We start from the raw sequence: 12,184 nt of genomic DNA, 5'->3' as shown, positions 1-12,184 counted from the left end.
CATCCCAGAATCATAGACTTGAACATTGGGCCCTATCCAGCAAGATTCAGTTCAGTGACAAGGAATGTAAGGTCCTGCAATTAGGCAGGAAAGACCAGATGCACAGGTACAAGGTAGGCAGTACCTGACTCAACAGTAGTGCCTATGAGAGGGATAAAGGTACCCTGGTGGACCACCACTTAAGTATGAGTCAGCAGTGTGCTGCAGCTGCCAAAAAAGCCAATGCAGTCCTGGGCTGCATCCACAGAGGGATAGTATCAAGATCACAGGAAGTGATAGTACCATTCTATATCACACTGGTGAGGCCATATTTGGAATACTGTGTCCAGTTCTGGTCACCACAATACAAAAAAGATGCTGAGGTCCTAGAAAGAATGCAGAGAACAGCAACAAAAATGATAAGGGGTCTGGAGGCTAAATCCTGTGAAGAATGTCTAAAGGAACTAGGTATGTTTAGCTTAATGAAGATAAGACTGAGGGGAGACATGGTATCAGTCTTCCAATACTTGAGGGGCTGCCACAGGGAAGGGGGCATCAATTTATTCTCCATAGCACCTGTGGGTAGGACAAGAAGCAATGGGTGGAAGCTCATCAGAGGGAGATCCAACCTGGAAACAAAGAGGAATTTCCTGACAGAACTGTTAAGCACTGGAACAGCTTGCCTCCCGGAGCTGTGGGTGCTCCATCGCTGGAGGTTTTCAAGAAAAGATTGGACAACCATTTGTCTGAGATGGTATGAGGACTCCTGCCTTGGGCAGGGGGTTGGACCAGAAGACCTCTTTAGGGTCTCTTCCAACCCTATGATTCTATGATTCTATGATATTTCATACTTCATTGTTTTAGAGAATGTATATCCATCTTGCATATGAACTCTGGGCAGCTAATAATAATCAACAAAAAATATATAATAAAACTGCTAGAAACCAAACAGAAAACAGAATCAAAATAATCATATAACATCTTATAACAAGCTCACTGCACATATTGTTAAGAAAAGAACATGGGTGTTGAACTTAACTCAAAGGAGACTTTACTCTCTCTCTCCTTAAAACAAATATAATTGGGATGAACAGGAGGCAGTTTGTCCATTTCAGGGAACTAAATTTCATGGCACAGCCTCGTGATTAAATCCAGTGAGCTGTTCAGTATTGTGTCTTATTTTTCAGAGAACATCTGACTTTCATGTTATTGTATGCAGAATTACTGTGAATCTTCTTTCACTGAAAATGTTGCCTACCCCAGTCGTTAAGTCTTGAAGTCAATTTCATTGTTCTTTGGATTATGACTATTTTTTCTTGTTCCAAAATACCAGTCTTTCTCCTTTGATCTGACCTTATATTCTATACATATACACATACATGGACACACTTCACATTTTTACACTGCCCTCACTAATATGCTTTGGACTGCAGATAGCTATCAGGAGACAGAAACTGACTTCCCTTTGCTAATTGTTAATTCAGCAGTGCAGCAGGAAAGCTTTAAGGTGATCCGTAGCTTTTATCTTTTTTGATGACTTAGGATTCCATTTTCAAAAAAATTGCCTTGCTGATGGATATGCACTTTTTTATAACTTCATTACTTCTTAGCTTTACCACTATTTAGTTTTAACATTGTGGAGCTGAATAATTTCAGCCCTATTTAACATAATGTGGAACTTTTGAATTAATTATTTTTTAACAAAGATTTTCAAGCAGTATGGTGACATCTTGCATGGTTTTATCTGTGATTATATATTTTCTTAGAGCACTTTTCTTCTTTATTTTCCCATTATATAGTTGCATGAGACATTTTTTATTGCATTGTATTATTTGAAATGTATTGGAATTGATACTTCCATTTGAGTTTAATAAAAGCAGGAGAAGGGAATTGTTTTTGTTGTTCAGTCACTTCTACTTCTTTGTCACCTGATAGACATCACTGTATCAAGATTAACTGCTTATTTGGCCTCTTGGAAGTTCAAACTTGCATCATCAGTGATGGTATTTAGTTACCTTGTCTTCTCTCATCCATTTTTTTTTTCATCTTGGATTTTTGCAAGCATCAGGCCTGGTCTCCTCCAGGGAATCTTGCCTTTGCATTAGACATCCAAAATATTTAAGCTATAGATTCACTATTTGTAATTTCAGTGAGCAGCCTGGATTTTCTTCATATCGTACTGACTGACTTGTCTTTGCAATCCAAAATATTCTCAACATGTTTCTCCAGCATCACGTTTCTGCACGTTCAATGGCATCAAGTTTTCTTTGTGCATTTCTGATGGTTCAACTTCAAAGCCATAGGCTACAAGTGTTTCTAAGGGTTATCTACATTTTTCTGTAATCTATAAGTTAAAATCCTTAATATAATTAATAAAGCAAAAATAGACATTTATTTCCTAGATTTATATCCTGCCTTCAGGAGCTCAAGGCAGTACACATAGGGCTCCCTCCTTCCATTATTCCCCACAACTGGTGTACTTTAAGATTTTAAAAATTACTTCATTTAAGGTGTTTATTTACATTACCTGTCATTGTTATTCTTAAATTAACAGTACTATCTTATTCTTCTATAGCGGCAATGATTCTAATGAAAGATTGCCATAGTGCTCCTTCTTTTATTTTTTATTATTACTTCTTTGGGGCATATTTATTTGTTGGTTTGTTTATTGCCTCTGCTAATTTTGCCTAAACTTTATTTATGAAATTCAATTTCATAACATTTGCCTTATGTACAAAATGCAATTTTACATTGGAGAAAGTATCACACCTGTGCCCCAAGAAATGCTCTTCCAAAGTAGTGGATATAATTTTAAGACATTGTTTTTATTCTGTACTGTTTCTGACATACTAATGGAAAATCTATTTATTTTAAATTGAGTCAGTTGTGAATTAGATTTGAACTTCATTCTGCTATTCACTGTTGTTGGCAGAAACTCCTAACAACTTTGTCCTCTCTATCTTCTTTTAAAGATGTTTTAAGGGAATCAATTCCAAGAGTGAAGTTCAACAGGGCTAAATTGCAAGTGGGTTCCCTGTTCTGAATTATGCTTGGTACATGTCTTTTGGGTATCACCATCACTACTTTTGCTTGACATCAGCATTTGTGATACTATAGCTCTTCCTACAGAACACATATCTACAGGAAGAGCTGTAGCGTGTTTTATTAATCTTTTTATCTCTTGGTTTATTCAGCTGTGAGGAAGAAATAGCAAACATGACAAGACACACCCCTTAGGTGTAGTTATGCTCCTTTATACCAGGAAGACTTTGTTCTTTTCTTTGGAGACAAAAATCCTTCATGGTTGAAATACCTTCACTTTTACCACTGAAGGCCTAGGTCTGTATCACAGCATAGAGACTGGTGTCTAGGTATGGCTTCTTCTGGACAGACTGACAGTTTATATCCTGGTAACACTAAGGAAAGACTATTACAATGGAGCTCTTTTTGAAAGCTATTGCAGAGTTTGAATCTTATGATATCAGTGTTGAAATAACACCACTGAGCTTTGACCAATTTCCAATTTCAATTTCCAAGCATAATTCAAACCCTTTCTTTTCAAGTCCTATATTGCTCAGAAATATGGTACCTGAAAGAAACACATTTCCACATTGTATCTGCCCGTGACCTGTGGTCATTGGTGGAAGCTCTCCTTTGGGTGTCCAGCATCTGAGGAGAGGTGAGTGGCAACTGAAGAACAGGGCTTTTTCACTGCTTATGTTTTTTTTTGCTCCGTCCGAAGAAACACTTATCTGGCAGTGAAGATGTTCTCATTCTTCCAGGCTCTCGGAGTTCAGTTTCTTAGCCTATTTTAACTATTACTTAATTGCTGCTTTTATTATTGATTGTTTTTGTGAATTGCAGTGTGGCTCATTCCAACAGGATACTTGCCCAAAGACATTGTCATCAGTTATCAAAATTTCCCAGACTCTCAGAACCCAGTTGCAACAGGTTGCTGTTGTTCTTATCACAACTATATGAGACCTCAGAAAGAGACAACCAAAACAGTTAGCTCCAGTGGTATTGCCCCCATTCCTCCATGCTTGTACTGTGTTTCTTTTCATGGTGGGAAGGTTAAAGAGGAAGGCAACTCACTGGCTGAAGAATAAAAACACCTGAGCACTACCAAAGTTTAGAAGCTTCAGATAAGGAATACACCCAGGACTAAAGAAGGGAGTGTAGTTGGTAGTGTTCTCAAGTGGGAAAGCTTCACTGAGCTCCAGAAGCTACAGGTCACAAATGGAAGTTTTGCAGTTTGAGATGCAGCTGACCCAAAAGAAAACCTGTTGCCCAACTGCACCAGTTGCATGGGATCCAGAATCAGCCTCAGTGTGCTACATGAAAATGCACTGAGAGCAAAATGTTGCAGTATGACTTCAGAGTGCTCCTGGTTAATATTCTAGAAAGTCAGTCATACAATAGCCTGTTCTATTCTCACTCCTATGCAGCTTTCTAACATTTCACATCGAAAGTCAAGGAACATTCCACGTTGACTTTGTATACTCAGCCCTCACTGGTGGTTTGTTTTTTTTTTAAGTGGGGATTGGAGGTTGTATTTTAATAGGGAACAAATTCAAATTTTGACTTATTTATCGAAACTTTTCAAATAATTGCTTAAACGATTTCAGCTGTATTAAACCTACCCCTATTTCTTTTTTGCTTTGCTTTTCTTCTTTCATGTTTAGGAGTGCGCCTAGACAGAGTACGTGGTGGTCGCCAGAAGTACAAGCGCAGAATAGATGCGGAAAATAGTCCATACCTGAATCCTCAACTTGTCCAGCCAGCCAAAAAGCCATGTAAGTACCTAAGAAGGCAATGTACCCTTTGATGTCATCAATCAGTGAAGGAATAGGAACAAAATAGCATAATGTCTTGAATAAATGATGATTTTGTCTAGTATTTTTATCACCTTGCTCCCTTTTCAGAATAACTGAAGGAAATACGCTTTTGAGGGGAAGAGTTTGGTGATGCACAATTTATGCTATACAAATTTTACACTTCCAGGTGATCTTTATTTTCACTGGTACATAAAATGGGTTGTGCTAGGATCATTAGTTCATTGAAGCTTCTAGTCTCAGGTTTTACAAGAATGAAATGTTGTAGTTTCCACTAACTAGATGAATTTGACTGCTCAACCTCTCAATGAAAATACATTAGGAGCCTCATTAATTTATAGCAATAGAAGGTTGAAACTCTACCTGGTATTTCAATAAAATAGCAGTGTGCTACAACTATAAAATACATTAAGATAGAGTTTATTCGTCTGTGTAGTTAAAACAGGAATGCGTTTTCTTACATCCAGATAGTACTTAAAAAGGAAGATAAAATTAAAAGATTTTGCAAATTGTACAAATTCATGCATGCTAACTCCCTAAAGAAAATATAGTGACACACCACAGTATAAAAATCAGTTGCTTAACCTAGACAAACATGAATTAGCTATAAATGCAAATTCTTTTGTCTGTTACTTACAAGCTGGCTGCCACTAAGTAGTAACATAAACCACTTGGGTACCAATGCCCCTGTTCCCGACAAATGTAATAAAGGGCTCTGAGTGCTGCACTGAAGGCACTTACCTGGTTGTGTCAAAAAGCAGTATGTTGTTTTCCACCTGCCATTCCCTAGCCCAAGACTCTGCTGGGTACAATACGCAGGAGCCAGATGGAGATCTGGAAAGCAAATAAATAGGTTCTGAACTGTAAGTGAAAGGGCATTTTAGCGATGTCAGAGGGAAAACAAACCAGTTTTACATAAAATTAAGGCTTAAGTGAACATATGGCATCGTTTCATTTTGCCTTTCCAAAAACATTATGCTGATTATACCTTCAATTGTCCAATCTGGCATCTTCCGTACAGTCCACATAAGCTGTTCTGCCCCTCTGTAAATACAATATAAGGTTGCATTAAGCAGATTTTGTGCATTATAATAAAAACTTTCTGATAATGCAATAAAATTCAATAAACTCCAGTGCTTAATTTCATTAGCGGTTTAGATTTTCTGGATGCACAGATTGCCAGCTTTTTATTTATTTTATATTGTGCCACTGAGTTGGATTGCTGACAGCTCGGCCCATGCACACACAATTAAGCCTATTTAGCACAGACTTAGGTTAAAACTGCTGAGCTGAGAATGTAGGAAATTGAAAGGGTGCAATGCAGGAGCGAGATGTGCCGAGAAAGCCATACTATAATGAATAGGCAATGACTAAAGAATACTACCACACTTTTTTGCAGCTCCAATTAATTTCAAACAATATCTTCTCTATACGTCCATCTGAAACAGTGTATTGTGTTATATGTAAGAAAGTAACTAGAACAATTTTAAGTTGCTACCAAGATAAGCTAGTCTCCAGCTTTCCACATAACATTTTTAAGGGATTCCTGATTCTTTTCCCCTTTATAACGGAAAAGACATAACTTTTTAAAATCAATTTCTGCAATTGTAACAAGGAAACAGTAAAATGGCTTTTAAGAAGTAACTGGAGAGATTTTCTGGATTCTGACAGTTTGTGCACAACAAAGGCAGGGGAATGAAAATTGGGATTTATTGATTCTAACTGGGAATCATTAAATAAATTTTATTTGTTCTTCAATATTTATAATGCTTTTCCCTGATCATTAAATAGATATTGGAAAAGGCTCACAACAGGTATGTTTACCTCCCCTTCTTTCCTCAATTCCTTTATTTGCTATTTTTTTATGAGACTCCAGTGGTCGGCATACAAGTCTTATGTCAGAATAATGGGAGTCAAAAATTTGTGCGGCATAATTTGTATGGCGTCCTGAGTTACTTCATGAAGTAAGATATTTGTTCTTGAAGGAAAATAAAAACAGAATGTTCTCTTTTTCTATAGTATAGTCTATAGCTTAGCTGGAATCTCAGTTTTAATATAGCCCTTTTCCACTACCTCACCCAAATCAACAGCATTCACAAGTGATACATTAGAGACTTAGTGTTCCTCTTGTCACTTGCGAAGAAGGCCTTATTAATAATAATGAAGCATGCTTGATGCAATGCTTTACAATTGACATTTGCATTTGTTTTATGAAGGACTGACATACCTCACCTTTCTGACATCCACATTTCTGAAACGCTGGAGACAAATAAATCAGAACTCCGGAATAAATTACACAATGGAACATTTTAAAAACCTTCTTTGAATGAGTTTGTCAGTTTTTTGAAAAAATATTGACTGTGATTTCTATGCATAGTTAAGCTTTCCCACTGATACTGGTAGGGACCTATGCATGTAAGATGTTAGTTAAATCAGTTAAATAGTTGGATAATTGAGCCGCCTTTGCTTAATGTGCGTCTTTCCACAATATCAACACAAAGATGATCACAGTTAGTGAACAGTCCCCTTTTTGGGAGAGATGGGCGGTGATAGAAATTTGAAAAATAAATATAAATAAATAAATAAACAGTGCCAGACACAATCTGTGATGCAGCCTTCTTTTTACCAAGCTATGAATGTTTTCAATATATAGAATTTATAGTGGTTACATATTTAAACATGTTCGTTACAGACTTCCAAGTTTCAAAGAGTAGAATACAAAATGTGACAGAAATTATGGTTTCTTTTTTTTCCAGATTGTCTCAATTTGATCAAGCAGGGGATTAGAATTCATGTGCATGTTTGCTCAACCAGTATTGTGCATATATGAATTTGTATATTTCAGTGACTCAGTGAAGGGTTTTATTTGATATTTTTCCTGGGGATCTTAAATGTATTATCTGTTCATAGAGTTACACTCTCTCCCTTTTTCCTTCTTTAAGCTGAAAAGTATAAAATTCATCTGTATAAAATATTTCTATAAGAAAGTTTTCCAGAAACTGCAACAGATTATATTAAAATATTTTCATGATATGAGCCATTTAACTTTCCATAAAAGTTCAGGAATAACTACAGCATCACACAAATGCCATCCTGGCATGAAGAATTTAAGCTGGTTTCTGTGTATAACATATAAAATATTCAGTCTAACCTTGTGAACTTCTGCAAGTTAGTGTATACTTTTTGATATTTTTTTTCTAGGAATGGTGCATCTATGCTCCATTGGTCCATTTTGTTCAGCTGTGTGTACACTAGCTAGCAATAGCTCTTCAGGGTTCATAGAGCTACAGCTTTCCCTATGTTTAACAACTTTATATCTGAAAAGACCTAAACATTATGACTTGTACCATGATGGCTCTGTTCAGACCTTTCTAAGAACAAAAGAATAGCCCTGCATCAAATTCTAATCAAATTCATCCAGGAAGTTCAGAAACAAGACACCGGCCCATCTAGCTAGCAACAAATATTTAAGATTTATAGCCTGTAATTCACACTGTTTCTAGATAGCCCTCAAGGCTATATTCTAATTGATAACCTTATTCTCCATTAATTTTTAAAATCTGCTTTCAGATAGTATCAGAATTGGTAGCCATTATTACATTTAATAGCAACAAGTTCCACAACTTCCATAGATTAAAATATGGACTTCTGATATATGAATATAAGTACCATAAAGAATCTCCTCGGGTTTTTTTTCTTTTTTCCCCATAATACATAGCTGCAAATTTAAAGAATTTGAAGTTAGCTGATCACTTTATTAACCATGAGTTCCTCAAGGATTATGATTTATAATAACATCCATTACCTTGTCCTGATCAACTGTGGGAGGTGCTAAGTGAATGGGACAGATTGGTTGAATGGGCCCAACAACCATGGAATACTAGTAATCCTCCCTGGCAGGAGACAAAGGAAATAGGAGCTGAGTTATGCAGATAGAACCAGTCCTTGTTACCTTCTGGACCACCTACTCCTGATAGAAACTGTCCATCCAATTCATGCAAGCCAAATGGCAGTGCTGTGGGTTCCCACCCCACCTCTGGAACGTCAGGCAGTTGGGGTGCAAAGGATGGCATTCTTGATTGCAGCCTCCTCACTTCAATGTAGCATGACCCCTCCCCCTTCAGAATGGCCCCTCCCATGTAAAATTTTGCTTTTCCACAAAGCTTTTGGAGAAGAGAATCTCCCATAAGGAAGACTGCTATATTAGAAATTATCAGTTGCCCAGTGTATGTCAGGATGTTTTATTCCAGTTTTATATGTGTTTTTATGTGTTACGATTGTAAGCCACCTAGAATCCACAGAGTACATGTATTTGTAAGCCAATGTGGAAAATAACTAAATATACATACTACACAATCTTCCTAAATATAACTCCAAAAGTGTTCATGTGTTTCGTCCTCATTTGCTTTATTGCTTTTTTAAAAAAATCCAGTGCTTGCCAAATACATTTTGCTTCCTGAAATGGAGCCCAAATGCTGCCTACTGTGCACTGCAGCAAACCCCACTAGATCCAAGAACTCTGTAACAGTTCTAAAGCTAGCTCTAGAATATGTTAAACGACCCTGCCAAATAAAAGCTTTATCTGGTACCCTTGAGCTTCTGTAACTTGCAATTGAGAAGATTCAGACTTAAATTACTACCTCCCTAAATTTAGATGAAGATAGGAAAGATCTTAGATCAAAGATTTCAACAGGCCCACATGAAATATGAAACAAGATTCGACCTGGTTACTACTTGGATAAGAGAGAACCAGGAAATTTCAGAGTTCTAGCCTAAAAGCCAAAGTAAAGACAGACAAACCACTTCTGTGTTATTGCCAAGAAAACTACATGGATGTATCTATGAAATCACCAGGAGCTGAGCTCAATTTGAAAAAGAGTTTATCTTCTGATATAGAAAGAGATGGGCCTTTAGATACTCACATTCAAACCAATTTAGGACCTTATATTGTCCATTAACATTCTTTTTTCTATTTTGGCCAGTCAGATAGCATTAGTGTTGCTCCTGGGATGTTTGTGATCTTTTCAACTGTAAAGCAGACAGTGTTAAGGGACTATAGTAAATGTTTTCTCCTTTCCTTAGGGATAACGTCCCTATCCATATTTGTAGATAGTGGGTATGAATGGTATATAAATCTCTCTACAAGAAGAAGCATAAAAAGTTGGATACATATCTGACGTGATGACCGAAGCTATCCAAGACCTTGCAATACCTACTGTTGATTGAGATGCATTTGCTAAAAATGCAGTGGGATTAATACTAGTATAATTAATAAATATAGATCTGTATATATTAAATTCAACTTGTTTCTACTCTGTAATGGTGTCAATTTGGTATATCCTTAATTTCAGTTCCTGTCGTGTGAGAATAATGTCCTCTGTTCATAGTGTGGTAATTGCCATGAGTCATGTATATTTACACAATTCAGCTGTAGTTTCTTTCTGAAACACAAGGTGTTCATAAAAAATGGAGCTAAGCAGAAGAATAGGGGCTGTAAAATATTACAGACAGAACTATTCACATTAGGTAAAATCTAGTTTCAGTGACGGAAAATGCTAATTGGAGGCAGTTACTAGAAATTATAGAGTTCAGCTTTTTCATTTTTATTTGACCTATCCTTATCAGTCTTTCCCCAGGTGGAAAAGAATATGATTTCAAATGCTCAAAGAAACCTAGATTCCCTTGAAGGGTCGTAGGTGTTATTAGGTCCAGCCTAATACAGTGGCAATATTTCCTAGATCAAAATGTTCTGAGAAAATTCTTGAATTAGCTACCAGTTAAAATCTCTGATTTTTAGTCCAATCATCACAGAGTTAGTTCTTACATTTCTTGCAATTGTGGCTTCTGTTGACTAGCACTGACGAGCAACCTTCCCGTCTCTGTGATACAGGATACCTGTATGGTACAGGATACCTTGGGTGCATTTGAGTAGAAGGACGGAAGGACTACATATTGCAGAAGCCCCAATTTGTTCGTTTTGTCCTTAGAATTGCAGCCATTTCCATCTTCATAATCCCACTCTTTGGACTGGATTTGCTTCTGTTGCAGCTTCATTATGTTGTTGGCTCTTGTTCAGCTCGTGACCCACCAGAACACCCAGATCCTTTTATGTATAAATGGAGGGAGTGAATTTCCATTTTGTTGTGGCAGCAGTTGTGGTTGTTATGGAAGCAGAGTAACCTTTTTTTTAAATTTATCTGTGTTAACAGATAACAAGATTGTCTCACATTTGCTCGTGGCTGAACCAGAGAAGATCTATGCCATGCCTGACCCCACTGTGCCTGACAGTGACATCAAGGCTCTCACTACACTTTGTGATTTGGCAGACAGAGAACTGGTGGTCATTATTGGATGGGCTAAGCATATTCCAGGTACATGCTACGTATCTTACTCGAATTCTGTTTCTCTTGTTTTTATGACATACTGTTTTCCCATGTATGCTTTTACTATTTCAGCGTGGCTTGAATATGACTTGCAAACTCTTTTAATAATTATTACGATAAATGGGATTATAAATGTGACTTCAGAGGTAGGTGTAATGGACCCCATATCTCTAGCCCCTGCTATGCCATTGTGCACCAGGACTGGCCTTGTCTACCAACGTTTTCCCTCTGATCTGTATGCAAAGCCGACCTTACTTGCACACCAAAATCTGCACTTTTTCCAAGTTTTGCAATACAGTATGCAATTCAAATATTATACACAAAAATGCATACACTGATGAAAGATGCACGTGAAAACATACATATTAGGAGACATGCATTTTATTAGGAGGAAATCTGTAAGCACACATTAAAAATGTGCACGAAAATGCATACTCATTTTGTTCTGATTTGGACATTATTAAGAAGTGAAATAATAAAACGTACGGTTTGAAAAGTGAGAAACAATGAAAGTGAGACTGAAAGATTTGCCTCTTCCTATTAGCTGCCTTCACTGGAACTGGGTCTACCCACCAAACAGACCCCTCCTCCTTCATATGCGCACACGCACACACACGCACAGGCACACACGCTCATACTTCAGCTCTGATTTGGGATATCCTTTTCCCCTGGAGTGCTGAGAAGCCTGTGTGGATATCATAGCACTGCACTCCCTTAACTGCTTAGTGAATTAATAGACCAGACAGTTTGCAGAGCTGTCATTTTTTTTTTTCTTTTCAAAGATCTTAAATTCAGGAGATGAGAAGATGAAGAATGAAATACCTATTCATGTCTTAGCTAGATGAAAGGCTAAATTTGTACATTTCCCTCAGTGCCCTAAAACAGCTGTATTGCTCTACTTCCATGTCTTCAGACAATTTTTTGTTTTTTGTTTAAAAAAACACTTAATTTTATGATAAACTTAATCTGTAGTGTAGAGCAGATTTG

General features: G+C 37.1%; 1 protein-coding gene across 2 annotated transcripts in view; it reads left to right on the top strand.

Annotated features, from left to right (window-relative positions):
- Window positions 1-12,184, top strand: part of ESRRG (estrogen related receptor gamma) — a 193,505-nt gene that overhangs the window by 120,798 nt on the left and 60,523 nt on the right. For both annotated transcript variants that reach the window (XM_063303530.1, XM_063303522.1), the window contains 2 exons: window positions 4,665-4,775; window positions 11,024-11,185. In XM_063303530.1, coding sequence (XP_063159600.1) covers window positions 4,665-4,775; window positions 11,024-11,185 — 273 coding nt within the window. The remainder of the gene's footprint in view (window positions 1-4,664; window positions 4,776-11,023; window positions 11,186-12,184) is intronic.

This window comes from Candoia aspera, chromosome 1, assembly GCF_035149785.1.
Source record: "Candoia aspera isolate rCanAsp1 chromosome 1, rCanAsp1.hap2, whole genome shotgun sequence".
In the NCBI taxonomy this organism is placed as follows: domain Eukaryota; kingdom Metazoa; phylum Chordata; class Lepidosauria; order Squamata; family Boidae; genus Candoia; species Candoia aspera.
This window is presented reverse-complemented; position numbering and strand designations above follow the sequence as displayed.